Source organism: Neomonachus schauinslandi, chromosome 10 (genome assembly GCF_002201575.2).
Source record: "Neomonachus schauinslandi chromosome 10, ASM220157v2, whole genome shotgun sequence".
Lineage (NCBI taxonomy): Eukaryota > Metazoa > Chordata > Mammalia > Carnivora > Phocidae > Neomonachus > Neomonachus schauinslandi.
In genome coordinates this window covers 93,349,313-93,373,133 of record NC_058412.1, presented here as the reverse complement: position 1 = coordinate 93,373,133, position 23,821 = coordinate 93,349,313, and the positions used below count along the sequence as shown (strand labels likewise).

The 23,821-nt window shown below is 41.2% G+C and overlaps 1 protein-coding gene across 1 annotated transcript in view; it reads left to right on the top strand.

Annotated features, from left to right (window-relative positions):
• Positions 1-23,821, top strand: part of CFAP61 (cilia and flagella associated protein 61) — a 290,863-nt gene that overhangs the window by 28,900 nt on the left and 238,142 nt on the right. Inside the window, exons 6-7 of the mRNA XM_044918685.1 lie at positions 5,655-5,787; positions 19,575-19,734. Coding sequence (XP_044774620.1) covers positions 5,655-5,787; positions 19,575-19,734 — 293 coding nt within the window. The remainder of the gene's footprint in view (positions 1-5,654; positions 5,788-19,574; positions 19,735-23,821) is intronic.

The window sequence follows — 23,821 nt, the reverse complement described above, 5'->3', positions numbered from 1 at the left end:
CATAGGCATAAGCCCTGAAATACTGTGGGTCACAGAGGTGCTGGACACGTGGCTGTACTGTGCCGAATGGATTCACATTGAGTTGCCACTCTCCTGTCCCAGAGGCAGGCAGTGCTCATCACCTCAAAGTGCTCGGATTGAAACATTTTACTGGATGAATTGTTTTTTGTAGCTGGAGTGTTTTGTTTCTGTGGGGCTGGACTTTGTCATATGCCATTTGAGACTCTGCAAGGCTGATGTCATACTTTATCATTAGCACTGAGGCTGATGCAAGATCATAAATTATCAGTTACCCCAAGGAATGCATTTGGCAGAACAAGTTCCACTGTATCCATTTTGGGGAAGAGCTGAAGGGAGAGACTCCTTAGAATGCCACAATTTGGATATTTTCTTCTTATTTTTCCCGGAAGAATTAGTAGTGAGGTATGATTATGGATAACTTTGTTAGTAGGCTGCAGAGGGCTCATGATTAGGCATACGGCCTTGGGCCTCTCTGAGCCTTTATTTCGGGCTTTTATATCCATGGAGTATTATTTTTGTATCCGTCCTACGTAGATAAAAGCCCATGGTACACAGTTGATTTTGGAGTTTTCTATAAGATAGGGGTCTCAATTGAGTTAAAAGGACTAGGATATTGAATTATCTTCATTGAATAATAATGAATAATTGAATTATTTACAACAATTATCTCTATTAATATCAATGTGGGGTTTTGTTTTTGGCAAAGTGTTTGAAATGGATTTCTTGGCTATTCTCTTTTAGAATCTTTTTCGTTTTTTCAAACAAGTATCATTCAGGACTCTTTATGGAGAAAAGCTCCCCTCTGTTAACGGTGCCCTTTTGGCGGGTTAAGTGGGGAAGTGGGTTCTGGAATGCAGTGGGTGTTCTAGGTTCTTTGAGCAGAGGTCCTGAGTGCTGGGGGGGAGGGAGGAGCCAGTCGGGGGGGGGGGGTTTCCAGGTGGTGTGGGATGTGGCAGGGGAATGTGAAGTCTCCCCAGAGCAAGTGCTGCTGAGGGCTTACTGCCTACAGAGAGTCCCTTGTATCACTGCACTGTACCCTCCCTGCTGTCCTTGTCCCTGCCTGTTTAGTAGATGAGAAACCAAGGCTTAGCACTGAAGTGCCTGGGCAGGTTTCTCAGTCAGTACAGGGCTGTGGGCTCCCCTCAGGCCACATGTCCCTCACCTGGAAAACAGGCTTAGCAATGGCACCCCTCAGCGCTGCCAGTGCGTGTGGGATACCCATATATCCTGAGGATGGGAAGGGCCCTGCCCACATTGGCTGTCACTGTTTCTCCTGTGCTACAGCCTGCAGGGTATGCAGATATCAAAGGTCAACAAAGCCAGACTGGTTAAAGTGGTCAGGACAGATTTTCATTGGTAATAACTATTACAATAGGAAAAAGCATGCAGTGTCAACTGAACTCAACTTTGGTTTGTACAGAGGTGACTGGGCCTTTTAGAGAGAAAATGAGGGAATTGGGAGGGGGCAAGGAGAGCCTCAGTAGAGTCAGGGACATGAAAAACTACAAGAAGTGGGAAGTGCGGTTGTTCCTTGTAAAACCCATCTGAGCTTGCTAGCTGGAGCTTATTGAAGTTAGGCTCCTGCCCTCCCAAAGAGACTGGGAGACAAGGGCCCCACCTCAGGTGTTGGCTGGAATAAGTAGGACATCCTTTTGGCAGCCTTGCTTTCTCAGGAAGGCACTTCAAGGGGGGCTGGGGTCAGCCTCAGGTTGTGGCCTTGAGCTCAGGGAAACTATGTGGGTGTTTGTTCAAGTCTTTATAGACCAAGGTTGAAGTCTAGTCGAGAAGAGGGTTCAGAATGTCTTGGTTAAGCTTTGTTACATAGAAGCACAGGACTCCATCTTTGTCCCCAAAGAGTATATTCCTTGGTTGGGAACATGCTCTGCTTTGACATTAACACAAAAGTGGACAATAGATATCCAGTTTTGACCCTGTCATTAGGTTCCTGGGAAAGGAGCCTGGGAAGATGAACCACTGAAGGGTATGGGGGGGAAGTGAGCCTTGAAGGATGCCGGAATTTGGATAACTGAGGGAGTTACAGTGCTGGATTAGGGACAGAGGCAGAAGGAGGGAAGATGGTGAGGTTCCCTTCTAGGGACAAAGTATAGATCAACTTGTATTATTGTTGCTGATAATGATGGAAAGAGGCTTTAAAAATGAGATTAAGGGCTCTGGGCTCATCCCAGAAACAGGGGGGGCTAGCAAAAGTTTTTGAGTAAGAGAGCGAGGTGAAGAAAGCAGAGTTTTAAACAGATCAGTGATAGTGGACAGAATGGGAAAGTTTATACCTACAGCGGTCAGTGGGCAACCGGCGCAATGATTCATGCGTCTGTAGTGATAACCTCTTCCATTCCATGCGTTGATTATAAACGTTCTTCAGTTGTTCTTATTGACCCTTCCTACCTAAGTAGTAGTAATATTAATAACAGTAGCATGCCACACATTATCATCTCACCATTTAATTTACTGTCTTTATGATAGATGAGAAAACTCTGGCACAGAGAGGTTAAGTGATTTGTCCAAGGTCACAGTTTTTAAACCCAGACTTAGGCATTCTGGCTTCCAGCCCAGGCTTTGACCACTACACTGTAGCATTTATTCTCCAATCTTCAAAAGAGCCCTGCGAGCCTTCAATGCATTTCTGGTGGAGCTTTGGTACGCCCAGCCACAGGTGGCCGCTGGTAGCTCTCACAGTGATTGTGCACACACAAACATAGATGGGTAGGTAGTCAAAGACTACTTTAAAAAATTCGTGTGGGCCTGAAATAACTCGTGAAATGGCTATGGTGTCAGATACAGTCCCATCCATCCTAAAGACTGTTTGTTTCTGGCTCCATGGTTTAAGTGTATTTAGTCATTATTTTAATAATTCTGGTATAATGAACACACAGTGTTATATTAGTTTCAGCCGTACAATATAGTGATTCAGCAGTTCTATACATTACTCAGTTCTGGCTCCACGTTTTAGACTCATCACTAGAGAATCCCTCTGATGCTCTGGCATGTGGGACGAGACTATTGGTTGGTTATGACATCATTGCCAGGTTGATAGTATAGTATAACAAGCAAATATCCTGGTTTCCTAGATAAGGACCCTCTGCTGTCTCTCCTTCCAGAGAGTGTTGACAAAAGGTGAAGAATAAGGTTCAACCTGAGGAGTTATGTTTAAGCCCCACTGGTCGTCATCTTCTCTTTGTTTCTTCCTTCTTGTACATGCTCTGTTGGCTAGCTTTCTCCTACATCTGAGGTTTTATATAGCAGAGATCTAGTTTTTCAAATATGTATTTCTTTCATCAAGATGATGCTTCCATCAAGATGCTTATTACTGATGAAAAACCAACATCATTCCAACAGATGAGGCTCTGTCACCAGAGGTAAAGGTTTCATCATGGGTACAGGGTAGAGATTTTCATCCAGAGTGCATGCAGTTGTCCACTTTAAAGCATTTAGATGTGGAAAGTAGAGCTGTGGCAGGAATGGGGGAATCTGATCCAGGAGTTGGGGCAGAGCTGGGTGGATGAGCCCATGGTGTTGACCTCTGGCCCTTGAGCCAAAGTCTCCTCTCAACTGTTTTGCTTGTGCTCATGTTTCTTGCTACCCATTTTCAAAAGGAATGTCAAAGTAATTTTTTGAAGTAAATTTTTGAAGTGCATTGTTGAACGCTTAGTGTAGTATGTGACGGCAGGGTCTAAGCTGACCTGTTCATAACATGCTCTGCTGCCAACTATTTCTGTCATCTCAGGTGGAGCATTTCATCATCCCCATGAGCCTTGCTCTCCTCCATCTACAGAGGTGAAGATGGCAATGCCTACCTCCTCGGGTTGCTATGAGCAGTATAGCAATAAATATAATCTGGATAAAGCCCTGAGCTTTATATACATATGAATCACTCAGATGAACCTACTATTAATGTCAAGGAGAACATATTAGAAGATCAAATGGGGGGGGGTGCCTGGGTGACTCAGATGGTTAAGCATCTGCCTTCCGCTCAGGTCATGATATCCAGGTCCTGGGATCAAGCCCCACGTTGGGCTTCCAGCTCAGCGGGGAGTCTGCTTCTCCCTCTCCCTCTGCCTCTCCCCCTACTTGTGCTCTCTCTGTCTCTCTCTCTCAAATGAATAAATAAAATCTTAAAAAAAAAGGAAGACCAAATAGGATGATGAAGATGGCATAGTAATAAAGTAAAGGGAAGAAGAGATAAAAGTTAGTAGCCAAATCAGATATATTACAGGGAAACAAACAAAAAGGTAGAACATTTTAATAAGAGTAAGTATAAGAACATCCTAGACAGGTAAAATAGATATAATATAACCAAGAGTATACTAAATATAACCAAGAGTGTACTAAATATAAATATAACCAAGAGTATATTAAAAAGAAGAAAAGACTGTTAATGAAGTCCAAGGGCCAGCATCACCGTGCTACCATAAACCTGGTTCTTGGTTCTCCCTCTCCTCCCACACTGGTTGTCAAGGTCACTATACAGAGTCCTGACAAGGGAAATTTGAGGTGAGTGTCTCCAAGACAGTGAGCAGAGCTTCATTATTTTTAAACCAGCATTTCCCCCTTTACGGGAAATGTGGAGATGTTTCAAGGAATAAAGGGTAGACTTCTGGTCCAAGATGGCGATGTAGGAAGACCCTGAACTCACCTCCTCCATGGACACACCAAATCAATTGCTATTTCAGAGCAATTCCTCCTGAAGAAGGACGGAGGACTGACTGAACAGCTTCTGAACAGCACAACAAATGATAGAGGGACCACAGAGAGAACAGCAAGAGAGACAGAGACACAGGAATGAAGGGAACCGTGAACTTCAGTGGGCAGAGATAGTACCAGGGATCATGAGCAGAGTCTGCCCACAGAAAAAAAGCCTCAGTTTAAAAGGGCAACTAGAATATAAAGGAACCAGCCCTAGAACCCTGCCAAATGGCAGGGGAGCTGCTGGAACTTTCTCTGAGTCAGAAGAGCCGGTGAGCACCATGGTTTCTGTTCTCCATCCACCTTGATAGGAATAAAGGGCACCATGGGCCAGTGTTGGGTAAATGCATAAACAAGGTTAAATATTCTTTATGCTAGTACTTCTCGGTCTTTAATACATAACCGTGTCACTCTAGAAGGCACCTATACTAGGAAATTGTCTTTAGACAGTGGAATTCTTTTTGGAGGAGGAAAGGGATGCTGAGGACAATGTCATAGAAGTAATGTTCCTTGAAACACTGGGGAAATACTGTCCCCAGGTTTTTGTCCTGTCTCATGACAAATGCTACCCTACATTCCATATCCAAATATGCTGAATGTGTTCCCTTTGCCTGGAATTTTCTACCCCCAGGTCTCTTGACATAGCTCTCTGCCCTTCTCTTCATTCAGGTCCCAGCTCAGATGTCCTTCCTCAGAGAGGTCTTCCCTGGCCACTTGACCCTGTCACTCTCCATCTCAGAGCACTTACCACTATTTGAAATGTTTGAAGTAATGTATTTGTTATATTGTCATTCTGTTTCTCCTATTTGAATGCAAGTTCACGTCATGAGCGTACTGCTGTGTCCCTGACATTTAGAACAGGCTCTGGCACATAGTAGGTGCTCCACTGAAGGAACGAACACCGAAGTTAATGAAGCCTTTGCATTAAACAGGGTGGAAGATCATGATGATCTCATGCCGATATTTATGCGCTACGATACGCTCCTGAAGGAAACTTATGGCGAGTACTTCCTGGCTGAACTAATAGAGGCCCAAGACGAAGAGAATCATGCTGTCGTGTGCGAGGTTGGTGATTAGTCTGCCTGGGGATGCGCTTAGTGAGAGAAATGAAAGAAATAAGTGATATTGCTCCTGGTTTTTGCCCAGCTCCCCCAGAGCTGCTATCCCCTCCCTGCTTCCTGAGGCCCTTCCAGGTGGTGTGTCAGGCCCGCTTCGGAGCGGTGACATCACCCTCCTTCCCAGCGTGACCTGGCTTTAGGTTTGTAGGTTTTTGTGAGGTGCTTCCAGATACCAGCCTGCTGTGGACTCTTTGCCCTGCCCCTGAAGGTAGGGATGGAAGTTAGGGTGAAAGGGAGAGATTCTTGAGGGCGTCTGGGTGGATTTCTGAGAACCCAAGATCCCAGAGGCCAGAGATCACAGACCAGCATCCTGCTGGCACATGGATTTTGTTTGACTTGGAAAATAATTCTTTTTAACTTTTTGTTTTAACAAAATTTCACACTTAGAGAAAACTTTTAGGCACTGAAATTTCCTAAATGGTAACATTTTACCACATTAGCTTTATCATTCTCTTTGCTTGCTTTTTCTCCCTATTTTTATATATAAGCATATATATTTATATTACTTATATTATATTGTAACATAAATGTATTTATATCATAATATAAATATACATATATGTATTATTTTAGAACTATTTATTTATATATTTTTCTGAACCATTTAAGAATAAGTTGTGGATGTCACGACCCCTTTACTGCTAAATACTTCAGTGTATATTTCCTAAAAACAAGAATGTTCTCTGATGTAACTGCAGTACAGTGATCAGGCAGAGCAGTTATGATTCCTACAGCCCTATTATCTGATCTACAGACCTTATTCTGATTGTATTGGCAGTCCTTGATAGCAGAAGTAAATCCACATCATCTGTTGCACTCAGGTGTCCTGTGTCTTCAGTCTCCTGTAATCGGAACAACTCCCCGGTCTGTCTTTGTTTTTCATGACAATGACCGTTTTGAAGAGCACAGGTCAGTTATTTTGTGCAGCGTGTCTCAATTTGGATTTGTCCGTTGTTTTCTCATGATTTGATTTAGGTCATAGATGATTAAATTTTGTTGTATTAGTGGCTAGCATTTCAAAATTAGGAAAGTGTATATAACAACTGGAATTTCTAGTTTCTCCGGAAGTATCAGAAGGCCTGCTGTCGGGCCCCAGTGAATCGGAGCTATGGAACAGCTGCTGCTATAGGCAGTGCAGGTGCCCTTGAGCACATCACCATTCCTACTGTGTCCTGGGGGTTCATGGCCCTCCGCTGGCCATCTTTCCCACTTTAAACCAGCCTGGCCCCATGAGCATGTCAGTCTTGACCGCTGACTCAGAACATGCTTCATGAGTGTCCTGATTCCACACCATCCATCCCGATAGGCTCTACTGAGATGGGAGGTAGGGATGGCAATAAAGAAAGATGGAACCCACCCCCTCTGGTTTGACAGCTGTAGATCCTGTGGTCTACCTACACCCAAGGGAATGCAGGGAGAAGAGACACAGAAGAGAGCTGGCGAGCTGGCTAGATTTGGTGTGTCTCAGCTCAAAGCAGGGAGCAGGCTGACCCGGCACCTTGGGCAGCCACTGTGGGCAACTCTGCAACTCTTGAGACTGTCTCTCATCCTTGCCCTGCCCCCAGAGGCATTCACAGAGGGACACTGTTCCCTTACAGAGTTTTAGCTACCTATGGCTTCCTTCTCTGCATTTGTCTCCACATGATTTGATAATGAGGATTCGATCCCAGTTCTGATAGCTAAATGTAAGTGTGTTGAGGTATCTTTAGACCTTTGTGCTGGTTTCAGTGTGCTGAAATTGGCCTTCCTGAAAAATATCATGATGGAATTCTATCTCATGTCCTACTCCATCGGACGCTTTGGGCATTCTTAAGGGTTGAAAATGCTGAACTAGGAATATTCACAGCCTCTGCTCAGTGGTATGGAGAAATTGTCTGACTGAAAAAAAAATTGGGACTTTTAGTGCCTTAGGGTAATTAGGGAATGTATGGTGACTATTCAGCTTTAGGTAGGATAGGGCCGTGACCAATGGCATCTGCTTTATGTGTGTATGAGAAATGTGAGGAAAATATTTTAAAGTAGTAAGGACTCAAACTTGAGCATACATTGAAATGACTTCTTGGGGTGATTAGAACACAGATTCCTGGGACCCAGCACAGTGTGATCTTGTAAGTCTGGGATGGGCCTAAGAATGTGCATTTTTCACTAGTTCCTGGGTGATATTGATGCTGCTGGTTCAGGAACCAGATTTGTGTACTCCATTTTAAAGGCTTGAAGCTCTCCTCCAAATGACTTGTTGTTGACTTGTGTATAGGGACCTCACAAGGTCGGCCTTTTGTTGATGGTTTTAAGAATCAAGAAAAGAAAGCAATTCAAATGTGAGCTAAGATGTTCTCTTTGCATCACATGAGAAATATAGAGGGCAATTTCTGTAAAGGCCTTTAAAAGAGGTTTATATAAGCTTGGACTGAAGATTGTTTTTGACAACAAGATAATCTTATTTTGAATGAATTTCTGTGTTGCCTTTTGCATATCATAATAATCAACAAACATGGATAGAACCCTTGGGTACCCAGCCCTATACCTGAATACTTCATTCATAGAATCCCAAGGTTCAGGCAAAGATGACCACAAATTAGTTTTTTTTTTTTTTTCAAGTGGATATTTGACCTTTGCATTGTGCCAGTTTATTGAAAAGCTTTCAAAGGTGGGAATTCAGCATTCTAGGATGATTGTTCAGGGATTCTTCATACGCTGATTTCTCTATTTGACAAAACTGTAAGAGCTATTTAAAGAATATTACTTTTCTTGGGAAACTTGGAATCAAAAGTTCTTTTATTCTGATAACATGATCTGTTTGAGACTTGGTTCTACATCAGCAGTTCTCAAGCTCAGTTTGTATGAGACCCACTTGGGAGACTTTTAGACTATCCCCATGCCAATGAACTTGTATCCAGAATATATAATGAACTCATATAGCAATAAAGAGAAAAATCATCTAAATAAAATGTGGACAAAGGATTGAATAGACATTTCTCCAAAAAAGATACACAAATGGCCAATAAGCTCATGAAATGGTGCTCAACACCATTAGTCCTCAGGGAAATACAACACCATTAGTCCTCAGGGAAATACACCACAATGAGATACCACTTCGCACTTGCTAGGATTGTTATAATAAAAGAGAGGGACGATAACAAGTGTTGGTGAGGATGTAGAGAAAGTGAAACCCTCATAGACTGCTGGTGGGATTATAATATGGCATAGCCACTTTAGAAAACAATCTGGAATTTTCTCAAAAAGTGAAACATAGAATTAACATTTAACCCAGCAGTTGCACTCCTAAATTGAAAATACATGTCCACATAGAAACACGTACATAAACATTCATAGCAGCATTATTCCTAATAGCCAAAAAGTGGAAATAACCCACATGTCCATCTGCTGATGAATGAATAAACAAAAGGTGGTATAGCCATACAATGGAATATTATTAGGAGATAAAAGGGAATGAAGGATTATGCATGCTACAACATGTTTGAACCTTGAAAACATTATGCCAGGTGAAAGCATCCAGACCTCAAAGACCGCGTATTGTATGATCCCATTTATATGAAAGCCTAGAAAGAGCAAGTCCGTAGAAACAGAAAATAGATCAGTGGCTGGAGAAAGAGGTAGATGGGGAACAACTAATAAAGGGTATGGCGGTTTTTTATGGGGGGGGGCCAGGGGACGAAAATGTTTTGGAATTAGTGGTTCAAGGTGTGTATCTTTGTGAATATACTAAAAGCTACTGAATTGTATATTCTTTAAAGGTTTATTTTTATGGTAATTGTATTATATCTCAATTAAAAATCCTGATGCTAGGATATACTTAGACCAAGTAGATCAGTCTTTCAGGGTGGGACATAATCAGCATTTCTAAAATGCTCCCATATCGTTCCAGTGTGCAGTCCAAGTGGTGAAACATTTTTCTGTAGATGTATGATGGAAAACGAAACCATATCTGGTGAAGGACAGGATGGCCTGAGAGAGATAAAGGCATTAGTTTCTGAAGGTGAGAACTGGCCCTAAAAATTAGATTCTGAGGTCCTAGTCCATAATATTTGTTTCTTCTCCATTGAAAGGGTTATTTTTATTTTTTCATATTTAGGTTTTGCATTCTCCTTTAAGGATTTTCATATATGTTCATTCGGCCTATAGCTTCAGGCTAATGAATAAAGGAAGAGTCAAGGAATATTTGGGCCCAGCAGCACCATTTTGAAAACTATGTCTTTACATGATGAGACAAAACTACTGAGAAGTGATGATTGATGAAGACCCCAGTCAGGCCTTTTAATGACCAAAATGGCCTTTGTTTTTTAGAGAAGGCTTTTATTTGTTCCAGCTTTATTGGGATGTAACTGACATATATGATTGTGTAAGTTTAAGGTGTACACCATGTTGATTTGATACATTTATATATTGTAAAATGATTCCACCATAGCATTAGCTAACACCTGCATCACATCACGTAATTACCAGTACCATTTTTGTGGTGAGAATGTTTAAGATCCATTCTTTTAGCAACTTTCGAGTATCTAATACAATATTGTTAACTAAAATCACCATGCTCTATATTAGATCCCAAGAACCTATTCATCTTACAACTGGAAGTTTGTGCCCTTTGACCAACATCCCCCCCCCCCTTTCACACGCCTCCCAATCCCTGGTAACCATAATTTTACTATTTCTATGTGTTCTTTTTTAGATTCCACATATAAGTGATATCATATAATATTTGCCTTTCTCTGACTTATTTTGCTTAGCATAATGCCATCATGGACCATCCATGTTGTTGCAAATGGCAGGATTTCCTTCTTTTCTCATATAATATTCTATTGTATGCATATATACCACATTTTTAATTAATTCATCTGTTGAAGGACACTTAGATTGTTTCCATATGTTGGCTATTATGAATAGCGTGAACATGGGAGTGCAAATATCTGTTCGAGATCCTGTTTTTGTTTCTTTTGGATATACAACCAAAAGTAGTATTGCTAGGTCATATGGCAGTTCTATTTTTAATATTTTGAGAAACCTCCATACTGTTTTCCATACTGGCTATATAGCAAATTACATTCCTATGAACAGCACATGAGGGTTACTTTTTTTTAAAAAAGATTTTGTTTTTAAGTAATCTCTACACCCAACATGGGGCTTGAACTCACAACCCTCGAGATTAAGTGTTGCATGCTCTACCAACTGAGCCAGCCAGGGGCCCCATAAGGGTTACTTTTTCTCCATATTCTTGCCAGTGCATTGTTATCTCTTGTCTTTGTGATGATAGCTATTCTAATAGATGTAAGGAAATATCTCATTGTGGTTTTGATTTTCATCTCCTAATGATTAGTGAAGTTGAGCATCTTTTCATGTAGCTGTTGATCATTTGTATGTATTCTTTGGAAAAAATGTCTATTCAGATTCTCTGCCCATTTTTAAATTGGATCTTTTTTTCCCTGTTGAGTTGTAGGAGTTCTTTATGCATTTTGGATATGAACCCCCTATCTAATATTCCAGTATATGGTTTACAAATACTTTTTCCCATTCTGTATCAGAGTAATGCTGGCCTCATAAAATATTCAATTTTTTGGAAGAGTTTGAGAAGGATAGGTGTCAATTCTTTAAATGTTTGGTAGAATTTACCGGTGAAACCATCTAGTCTGGGGCTTTTCTTTGGCAGGAGGTTGATTGCTGATTCATTCTCTTTACTTGTTATTCATCTGTTCATATTCTCTATTTCTTCAAGTTTCAGTCTAGGTAGGTTGTGTGTTTTTAGAAATTTATCCATTTATCCTAGGTTGTTCAATTTGTTGCCATACAACTGTTCATGGTATTCGCTTATGATCCTTTGTATTTCTGTGTTACCAGATGTAAAGTCTCCTTTTTCATTTCTGATTTTGAGTCCTCTTTTTGTCAATTTTGTTTATCTTTTCAAAAATCAACTCTTAGTTTCATTGAACTTTTTGTACTGTTTTTCTATTTCATTTATTTCTGCTCTCATCTTTGTATTTCCTACCTTCTGCTAACTTTGGGCTTAATTTGATCTCCTTTTCCAAGTTCCTTGAAATGTAAATTTGTTTATTTGAGATATTTTTTTCCCTGATGTAGGCATTTATTGCTATAAATTTACCTCCTAGAACTGCTTTTTCTTTTTCTTTTTTTAAATTTTTATTTGAATTTTAGTTAACAAAAGTGAAATATTGGTTTCAGGACAGAATTCAGTGGTTCCTCACTTACATACAACACCCAGTGCTCATCACAAGTGCCCTTCTTAATACCCATCACCCATCTAGCCCATCCCCCACCCACCTCCCTCCATCAACCCTCAGTTTGTTCTCTATCATTAAGAGTCTCTTATGGTTTGTTTCCCTCTCTCCTTTTCTCCCCCCTCCCATATGTTTGAATTGTAGAACTGCTTTCTCAACATCCCATAGGTTTTGGTATTTTGTCTTTCCATTTCTGTTTGTTTGAAGATATTTTTTATTTCCTTTTTGATTTCTTCTTTGGAACAACTCCATGGTTGTTCAGGAATTTTTTTTTTTTTCCATATATTTGTGAATTGTCCAGGTTCCCTGCTGTTACTGATTTTTAGTTTTATAACATATGGTCAGAAAAGATACTTGGTATGATTTCAGTCTTCTTAAATTTGCTAAGACTTGTTTTGTGGCCTAATATATGATCCATCCTGGAGAATGTTCTATGTATGCTGGAGAAGAATGTATAGTCTACTGCCATTGGATAGTATGTTCTGTGCATGTCTGTTAGGTCCATTGGTCTAAAGTAAAGTTCAAGTCCAACATTTCCTTGTAGATTTTCTATCTTGGATGTTCTATCCATTGTTGAAAGTAGGGGCATTGAAGTCCCCTACTATTACTGTATTGTCTATTTCTCCCTTCATATCTTTTAGTATTTGCTTGATATATTTAGGTGGTCTGATATTGAGTTTATATATATTTATGATGGTTATATCTTCTTGACAAATTGACCCCTTTATCATTGATATAATGACCTTCTTTGTCTCTTGTTTCTGTTTTTGGCTTAAAGTCTTTTTTGGTTTCTACTTGCATGGAGTATCTTTTTCCTTCTCTTCACTTTGAGCCTATGTGTTTTCTTAAAGCTGAAGAGTTGGGTATTTCTTTTCTTTTTTTGAAAGAGAGAGAGAACGTGAATGGTGGGGGAGGGGCAGAGAGAGAGGGAGAGAGAGAACCCCAAGCAGGCCCCATGCCCAGCGTGGAGCCCAACATGGGGCTTGATCTCACAACCCTGAGATCATGACCTGAGCTGAAGTCAAGAGTCAGGCGCTTAACTGACTGAGCCACCCAGGCGCCCCTGCTATCTTGAATTCTTTATCTGGTAAGTTAGAGATCTCCATGTCTTTGGGTTTAGTTACAGGAAAATTATTGTGATCTTTTGCTGATGTCATTTCCTTGATTTTCTCATGTTTCTTGGAGTTTTTCATTACTGTCTTCACATCTGAAGTAGCAGTTACCCCTCCAGTCTTTACTTTCTTCAGAGAGACATACCTCTGTCAGCCCTGCTAGAGATCCTGAGGGGTTCTCAGACCTTCTATGGATAAATCTGCTCCACCTTTCTTGCTCCCTTTTGTGGCAGACTTCTTTTTTTTAAGATTTTATTTATTTATTTGACAGAGAGAGACACAGCGAGAGAGGGAACACAAGCAGGGGGACTGGGAGAGGGAGAAGCAGGCTTCCTGCTGAGCAGGGAGCCCAACATGGGGCTCGATCCCAGGACCCTGGGACCAGGACCTGAGCTGAAGGCAGATGCTTAACAACTGAGCCACCCAGGCGCCCTTGTGGCAGACTTCTTAAGCTCATATGCATCCTCTGGATCTTACAAAGCACCAGGCCGAGTGCTGAGAACCTCTTTTATTTTCCTAAAGGTATGTGCTCAAAAAGACAACCTCTTTTATTTTCCCAAAGATCCTTTGGTGTCTCTAAGGGTAGGTGCTCAGACTGATTTTCTGCAGTCCTCACTAACTGTCTGCTAAAGCCTGCTCATGGTTTTGTTGGGAGTGTGCACAGGAGCTGGCCACAGGGTGGGATGATGTGTGGGTAAGGCACACAGGTTGCTGGGAGTACTTGTGGGCCAGTTGAAGGGTTTCATGGGCAAGATATTCCCAGCAGTTTGTGGGCAGGCTTCCTGATGCAATCCACAATGCAGTTAGGAATCAGGTCCCTTTATTGCCCTCCCAGAGTACTATTCGCTGCTTTTCCTAGACTCTTTCTGCTCCCCAAGTCATAGAGCTCCAAATTAAGTACTATGGATGAGGTATAAAAGAAATGGACCTCTTTGGAAGAATCCCTCACAGGTGGGGAAGCTGGGTGCTCACTCACACATTCTCCCTTTTCCCCATTGGATAAATCATGGGCCAAGAAATCTTGCCCTAAGCTGTCCCTCACTGGGGGGTGGGTGAGATGGGTAAAGCCAGACTGTTCCTCTCATTCACTTCAGTGCATCCAAGCTCATACTTTTTTTGCTCCAATGGAGTCCTAGAACTTCTCTGGAAACTGTACTTTTTACAAAGACTCTCTCCTCTGTAAATGATTATCTAAGTCCATATTCTCCAAGGGCTTCTGGACCATGGCCAAGACAAGCTGGACCCAGTCCTCTTTAGGGTTCATAGTCAAGACCGAGATGTGTCTGCCTATTTCCTCATGCACAGTTGGCAAAACTCTTCCAGGTCCCTTGGCATATGGTACTGGATGCCACAGCTCCCTCAGAGGCCTTTTTGTTCATGGCTGGATGCTGAATGTTTGCTGTTGAGCTCGGGGACAACAATGATGGACATCTTTATGCCGCCATGAAGCTGATGTCACTCTGGAGAATGCTTTTAATTCTTTGTTTTTAAGGTGCCAGTTTCAACCCAAATCACTTGTGTTAGTGCTTATGAAGAGCAGCTGCAGTGACTACCTCCACGTATTTTCCTCTCTAGTCACATGTTACACATTTTTCAGTGCATGTAACATTGGAGGAAATTTGCAGGCTGAAAATTGCAGTCCCAACCCTGCAAGGATCCTTCGGTGTCTCTAAAGAGGCAAATGGAGTCCAGCCCAGTTTCTGAGAGGCCATGTTACCTAGACACCAGACGCTTCACATTCTGTGGAGAAGCGACCGTGGACCTCAATCTTTAAATGGAAGGGCAGAAGCAGGACCCCCTTAACAGGGAGGAAGCCAGTCCAGGATTTGGGAGCACATCTCCAGTTTCTACTGAGCTGTATCTGGTGCCTTAAGCCTTTTATGTTCAAGATCAGTGCTGTCACTCCCCTCCCACCTGCCTCCCGGACCCTTCTACCAACCACCTGGACGTTCTTTGGCTGGCCCTGTAGACAGTGGTATGCGGGAACCAGTTCATTCTGCCTCACAAGAACCAAGTGTTCAATCCTCAGGAACTTTGCAAGCTGGTTGTTAAACACAGCCATTATTAAAAATTAAATTATATAAACTTGCAGTGCAGTCACACTAGAAAACAAAGTTAATGCTCAACACTCATCACTTCCTAATTATTTTATTATTATCTTCGCTCTTGAGATTATTTATGTCTATCATCTCTCTAGTGGAAATACTATATAATAGTGGCTACTGGGCATCCCTTCCCAACTCCCCATTCAGTAACATCACATTGGTAGCTTAAAATTGGCCACAATGGGAATATTTACACCACAGAGATTGGCAAATTGCTAAATCAGGGTTTTCCCCACCCCAGTTGCTGATTAAGCATTTACGGGTAACACACCATGCTTACAGGTGACTGCAGTTGACCAGAGATCACAGAACAGAGTGCATCAAATCTGTCTCTTCCCACACAGGCCCATGGTAGTTACAGGCCATGCACATAGAAAGCCTGGGATCTATGCCTGTGCCAAGTAGGAAACTCTTGACTAGTTAAAGGTTTTTAACTGTGCAGGCTTTCTTTGGCTTGATAGCTACTTTGGAGGAGTTTTGAGTCATCACTTTGCTGCGCAAGTTGCTTTTCATAACTTTATCCTGGCTTACCTTGACATCTGGTGTTTACTCCAAACTGAGATTTTGGGGAAGGGTGGTTGGAGGCCAAGGGCGGCTCCTAGAGACAGATGGGCAGAGCGTCTGCTTTGGCATCATCTACAGCATGGGCAGCAGTGGTCAGAACAGGCACCACTGACCTGCGGGTGGGCAGAGCCTGCCAACTCAGCCCTGCTGTTGGCATGAGGCAGAGGGGATCAAAGCTGGCAGTGGTCACAATAAGGGCACCCTCATTATGGAGTATGGTCACCCAAAAGGGATGAGTGGCTGTAGGGCTTTTTAGAAGGAAGCACGAATGGAATGATACAGTGCACACATGTCTCTAAATGCGCCTGTGTTTGAAGACAAGGCCACTGCATGTAGGGATTTCTAGCATCCAGAGCTTTATGTATCCTAATATATATCCTCACAGGAAAAACAAGAACAATAAGCAGAACTTTGTGGTGGAAAGTTATCTCTGTTGCCTAGAGGATAGATAGCAGTCAACAATCAATGCCTTTTCATTGTTCAAGTAAAGGAAGTTCACTGAATCTATTTTTCCAGAAAACATACACACACACAAAGATTTGAATTTGAATACTCCCACAAATTCATATTTCAGAATGGTGTTTCTCAAATCAGAATAGTTATTTAAAAGAAACTCAAAGGAAAAAGCAGACATTTCCACAATATGTCCTTGCTCTGTTGCAGTTCATAATTGTGAACTTTTGTGAATTGTCACAACCAAGGATGAATGACGGGAATATAACAGGTTGTGGAATTGGAGAACGTTACATCTTTGTTCCTAATGGCAAAACATGTTTTTTCTCATTTTCATCAGAATGTGTGATCCATGCCATTTGAAATCAAATTCCAAACACAATGAGCCATTAGTGTAATAGCTCATTACTAACAGCGGTCTTATAAATAATACATTCTTATCATGCACATGCAGCTCGCCGTGAAGCCAGCAAAAGGTATTTCAGGCCATCGAAGTTTCGTTGCGCCAGCGTGGCTGTAGATTAGAAGGACATCTCCATGTGAACCAAGATGGATGCCAATTTTCCCTGCCGAGAGTGAGGCTGGCCGTCTCTTTCTGCACATATGGTAGATGGATTGGTTAATCAGCGTCTGCTGAGTCTTGGGCCTAAAATTACAGAGAAGCCAGACAACTGTGGCTACGCAGCCTTTGTTCATGAGTGCAAACAAGACAAACAATCACTTGTTATTTGGGAAAAAAATTAAAATGTTTATTTTGGACTTTTATTAAAGTGTCGATGGCTTTATAAAACAGCTGTGTAAATCCAGCCTATACAGCTAGTATCATTGTGGGGTGGGGGTGGGGGGCTGTAAAGAAAAGAGTACGCATGGAAAAATTAATTTTTAAGAATTCCTCTTGTATTCCAGCATTAGGGAGAAAACAAAGGGAGTCTCACATTTATTTTTCAAACACATGTTTGAAAACAAATGACTTTCTACTAGAAGACACATTTGAGAATACTTTAATGCCTAATTTTTCTATGTGTCATATAAAAGACTGAGTATTGTTGTAGCTTAATTTTGTGCTTCAGTAAGTTCAAATATTAACCATTTTCTCTGACTGACATTTATGGGGTGCTACTGCATTCTTGGGACTAGGAAATGCCGATGATGAGTTCTTTTGCTTCCTGTACAGGATGGTTGTCTCAAGAAATACAGCGTGAACACTTGAGTAGGACCTAGTAAAGCTGGTTTCTAACAGGAGCTGCAGTCAAATCAGTCAACCAGAATTTGCTTAAAACCCAAGTTATAATTAACAGGAGGAATTATTTATGTACAATTTAGTTTTCTCTCTTTTCTAATTTTAGTGAAATATAATTGTATAACATTGTATAAGTTTAAGGTTTACAATGTAGCGATTTGATATATATATGATATGTATATACATACATATGATATATATTATATATACATATATATTTTATATATATATACACATATATACACACACAAGTATATATATATTGCACAATAATTACCACAAGAAGATTAGTTAATTACAGAACTATGCATTCTTTCTTGCTCTCTTTTAAAATTTTAAATGCTTTCCTTGCAGGGAAGAATGACATACAGAATTATTGAAGGGACATCATAAAGAATTTCAATCATAGATATCTATCAGTGTGGACTATGACAGAGTTCAATTTTGTTCATTTGTATCACTACCAATAATAGGTGTAGATGGGCTAATTACTCATTAGAAGATAACTTGTTTTCTCGAATTCTGACACTTCTGACACCAAATGTGTAGGGTTTTGCTTACACCAACCAAATTTTTAGCTCCCTAGATACCAACTGGGTGTCCTGTGATTCAGTGCTGATGCTACCTGGAGTTAGTGTGGATCTCGCAGGGTAAGGGCTCAGGCCCCCAAAACTGCCCCCACTTCAGGTGCCAGTCATAAGTCCCAGGTTGTCACCTGTACTTCTAACTGACTGGCTATGAATCAGGTTCCCACAGCCCCCTCCTTAGGGGTTGATAATTTGTTAGAATGGCTCACAGAACTCAGGGAAACACTTGACTTACTACTGCCTGCTTATTATAAAGACTACAACTCAGGAACAGCTACATGGAAAGGATGCATACAGCGAGGTGCAGGGGAAAGGGCCCTGAGCTTCCGTGTCCTCTCTGGGCATGTTTCCTCCCAGCATCTCCATGTGTTCACCAATCCAGAAACTCCTGATTCCCCTTGTTGAGGGGATTTTATGGTGGTTCCATTAATGATTCATTATATCATTGGCTACTGGTGATTGAAGTCAATCTCAAGCCCCTCCCCCCTCTCCAGAGGTCAGGGGGAGGTGCCAAAAGTTCCAACCCTCTAATCAATCACATGTTTGGTTTCCCTGACAATTAGCTCTCATTCTCCGGGAGTCACCTCGTTAGCATAAACATAGGTATTACCCAAAGGAGCTTATTAGGAAAAACAAAAGATGTTCCTCTCAGGAAATTACAAGTGTTTTAGGAACCAGGGATGAAGACCAAACATGTATTTCTTACTACATCAAACTGTCCCACTTATCTTCCCACTTGTGTATTCCTCATCAGAGGCCTAAATTAATGGGACTGTTGTAAGAGGTTCAGAACCAGGTATCTGTTCGGATGCTAGGAGGTGACGTATTTGTAAATCAGACCCACATGGTGAACCAGTGTTGCGAGTTTACTTCGCTCAAACATCCCCACCAAACCTCTTTGCTCACACCTCTTCCCCATAAGACCATCCAATCAAATAAATGAATGAATTCAAGAAAATCAAAGTTCCAATCTGAAAGAGTAGGTGACCATGAACATCTCTGAATCCAGGGTCAATCGGATGGAATGCCAGCTGGTCTTACTGAGACTGCATGGTGGAGGGGAAGAAAGTGGACAGAAAGGCTGGCCTTCCCGTGGGATAATTAAAGGATATGGGGCAGGTCTGGGCAAAGAGGACACATGTTCTTTCCCTCTAGAACTCTAGCAACTTCCCTGAGTTACGTATCCACTTCTAGGATTGTTCACAGTGGTCATCCATTGGACATTTTTTGGAGCTTGTTGTGTGTGCCGTGCATGGTGCTGGACACTAGAGCTTCTAAAGGAAAATATTCCTCCCTCCCTTAAATATCTCAAAGTGCCTGCCCCAAGCTACCAACCACCCGCATGCTGTGGGCTCCTGGAAGTTTCGTGATGAGAATTCATTTGGGGTCTGATAGAGTAACGAGATGTTTTGGATGTTTCAGGTGGAAGGTGTAGCTGTCGGGTTCATGAGTGTGTGCTCAAGAGTGAACATGCAGCTCCTGCATGAGTGCTTTGACCTGGGGCCCTTCCACGGACTCTGCATCCCACACCCCGATGATGTTCTGCAGCCACCAGAAGAGCTAAGCGTTAAAGGAAGCCAAGGTACAGTGGCTATCACAGGAACACTTCAGCAATTACATCCATGCCTTCTGTACCACTGTGCCTTTTGAGGAGTGATGGAACTAGATGGCTTATTTTATGTCTCCTTTTCCAGTTCCCTTTAAGGTATAGTTTCCATGGTTGATCATATCTGGTGCACTCATCTGTGAGCACAGATGGCCAGAAGTGCACAGGTGTAGACAGAAATGGTGGCCCTGCAGCTTAAGGTTCCCTAAATTCAGAATGCCTGCCTTAAGAATGTTCATTGTGAAATAATTGATAGTATTTCAGCATTTTACACACACACACACACATCAAAATATAATGTGTTTTTTCAAGTCAATAACTTGAGAAGTTCTTTATGCTTTTAAGTTTTAATCCCACCAATTAGTGCTTTTGTGTTTGTGTCTTTGACAAATTATTATATAGTACAGGTCTACTGCAAGTAGTCATTTTTAACTTCCTTGAATTATTTCTAGCCATATGAAATAATAAAAATTGATTTTTAAATATTGTCTGTATCAGGTTCTTCATGAAGTGAAATTAGGTAATCTCAGACTTTGGTATTTGATGAGGTCTTCCTACATCCATGGGTATCTTTGCAGGTAAAGTGTTTCCATTCTTAAATCAGACAGATGAAGGATATGTTAATTCACTTCTCTAAATCTGGGTTTCTTCCTTTGTAAAATAGGAATAATATTAATACCTCCTACATGAGGGTGTTGTGAAGTTTCACTGAGATTACTCATGTCAAGGGCTTTACTCTGTCTTTATTTTTTTTTTTTTAAGATTTTATTTATTTTGAGAGAGAGAGCATGAGCAAGGGGGAAGGGCAGAGGGAGAAGAAGAAGCAGACTGTCCACTGAGCTGGGAGCCTGATGGATGCAGGGCTCGATTCTAGGACCATGGGATCATGACCTGAGCCGAAGGCAGACACTTAACCGACTGAGCCACCCAGGCACCCCTTTACTCTGTGTCTTGAGCCGACTTGGTGCTCATTAAATGTTGACCATCATTGTTAGTGATAGTTACTTCTTTGTGATTGGCCTTTCACCTACTTGAGCCTTCTAAGGTTAAAATCAAGGCATTTTGAATTGCTCTGCTTTCTCATGTTTGAAGGATGATATCAAGGTTGTTCAAAAATAGGAAGAAGAACACACTGGGCAGTGGCAAAGGACTTGTCAATGTAAGCAATGGCAGGTGTCTATCTGGCTGATCTTATCCCCTCATTGAGAACCATATGCATGGATGTACAAAGCTTATGAATGTTCACACTCATTACAGAGAACTTACAGAGCCACAGATGGAGAGGTGTTTCCTTTTTGTACTGAGGACCACACTCTTCCTAAAAGAAAGGTTTGAAGTCATTATTTTTTAATAGTGAAAGCTGGCTTGCCCATGCTTCTTAGCAAAGAGATACTAGAGTGTCCTAAAGAACTTTTCAGCATGACACAATCCTGAACCATAAGTTATCTTTGTCACTTTCAAGTGCATAAATTCTTCTTGAAGGCAGCATTAAATAGGTTTTATGGCTTGATTTTTTCATGTGTAAAATGGAGATAAAAATAGTATCTAACCCAAAAAGTTGTTGGGAAGACTAAATGTTAGAATCTACGTGATGTGCTCAGCTCAGTGCCAAGCACAGAGTAAGTCCTCAAGTATTTCCACCTGTGACTATTGTTATAAAAAACAAGTTGAAAAGATAAAATCCTTTCCAGTGTGTTTGTGAGTAGCCCTGAGACAACTATGATGTTCCATACATAGAATGAATGGAAAATTCCTATCTTAGAAACTATATGGGGAAAACAAAATTCAAAATTTAGGCTGAACCCTGGACTTTAAAACACACACTTTAAAGCCCAGATATGGGAGCTGAAGGAAGTCTTACTTCTTTCTACCACCTTTAATATTTTTACTTAAAATTCCTTATCTAGGACAAAATGGGAAGTAAAGGAAATAGGAAAACTTCTCTTGTTATCCTCTGTGCCTTGTTTATTTTTGAAAATCCAGCTTTATGTTCACTGATACAAAGATGATTATGAAATCGTCATCAGGGAGCACTATTATAGGCTTCCAAATAACTCAGGGATGGATTCACAAATCATCATCAGCTTATTATATCTAAGAAAAGAGTCATCAACACATTTTGCTGCCATCTTCCTTCAACAACAACAAAGAATGAGACTCCAGAGAAAATTCTAAATGTGCTATGATCTACCTTTCATTGTTTTTCTGATGAAAGTCTCAAGTTAAAAGAAATATAATTTCTCTAAAATATGAACTAAAATTCTTGTTTCAAATGAGCACACATCATTGTGCTTTATACCTTGTATTTTGCTTAGTACTTTTTACTTTTCAAAGGATTGTCATATATATTATCTCATTTTATCCTCGTAACTTGGTATAGGAGACTAGGACAGGTAACATTGTTTCCTTTTTATACCCGTCCAAGCTCATGCAAGGTTTTCAAGCTCATCAGGGGTGGACGGACCTAGAACCCAGCCCCAGGCCTCTCTGCTTGGTAAGGGGACTTTTTATCTTGGGTGGCCTTGTAAACTCCAGTGGTGTGTCTACTACACTGGATACATGATCAGCTTTCTTCACTTAAATAAGTTATGTAATGAGTTACCACTTTAAGGAATTCTCAGTGGCCCACCCATTTCCTTCAGGCTTGTGTGTGTGTGCATGTACTCTGGACAACTTCCATGTGCTGGAATCTTCACCTTTGTGTCTGTGGGGTTTGCCAGAACTATGGAAGGCCACTCTGCCCCATGCAAGAGGCAGGCTGGAAGTGCCAGGAAGTTAACACTCCAGGAGTAGCTTCTGCTTCCCTGTCTCATGTCCCTGTCCCCCTATGCCTCTGTCTCGATCAACTCCTGAATAAACAGTTGTACTGGAGTCCTTGACTCAAGGTCTGCTTCTGAGGGAACCCACACCAGGACACTGCCTGCCTAGTCTTTTCCCATCAGCCATGAAAACATTTATTTTTACACAACTGTCAGGAGTCCAGGTGTAAATACCCCAGCTCCCTCACTTCTCAGGTGGGATAACTCTTCGACATTAGTTTTGTACTGTTTCCCAGAGTTCCTCTATGGGATTGGTTCCAGCTGTCCACAGTGGTAATCTGTGTAATGACACGTTGCTTACTAGCTGCCTTTTCTTCCCTTTCTTTCTTCCTCACCACCCTACTGATGCTTCCAGGAATCACCTCCCAAATAAACCACTTGTTCTCAAATCCTTGCTTCAAGGTCTATGCTTTCCCCACCAGCTGTGAAACTTGCAATACCACACCAACCCTTCTGAGCAGATTAATGTCAAGGCTCAACATTCTTAAGCTAATATAGTGGCCCTCCCTCTTTAGCTACTTACCCACATTATAATCAGCCTACTATCTATTTGTTACTTCAGCCATGTCACAAGTTTTCATTGTATCTAAAAAATTTAACCATGCACATTCAATTTGCATTTTACTTGAATAACTTGTATATGTTTCCATTTTTCAGCCACTCATTTTGCATATATAACCTTTTGCACACACTTGTAAATTTTGATTTTTATCTACTAAACCTTGGGACTACACTGGGACCAGTTAGAACAAAGTCTGAAGAGGCAGATTTTGTCCCAATATAAAGAAACTCTAGTAAAAGTTTATTTATTTATTTATTTTGTGTAGTGAAAAGCCTAGTTTAGAAGTAGCAATTTCTCCCAATTTTGGAAGAACTCATTAAGAAACAGTCATAGATGCTTAGGAAAAGATTTTCTTGTTGTGTGGGAGATTGTACTAAATGAGATTTAAGATCCCCTAAGATGCTAAGACTCTGAAAGCTTAGTGAACGTACATTAGGATATTGCATATGCCTGATAGTTTATGTGTATTTTCTTCCGGTAACAATAAAATGGCTCAAAATAGTTTTTTTTTTTTTTTTTCCAGTTGGCCCCCCACTACTGGCCCTGCCCAGCATTTGAAAGTCATGCTGTGTCTTTTATTCACTGCATCATCACAGTAAAGACTTTGGAATCAGAACTGAGCTGGCAAATTTCTTGGTGATGCATAAGGCACAATAGGGCACAGCCTGCGTTTCCACAGCTG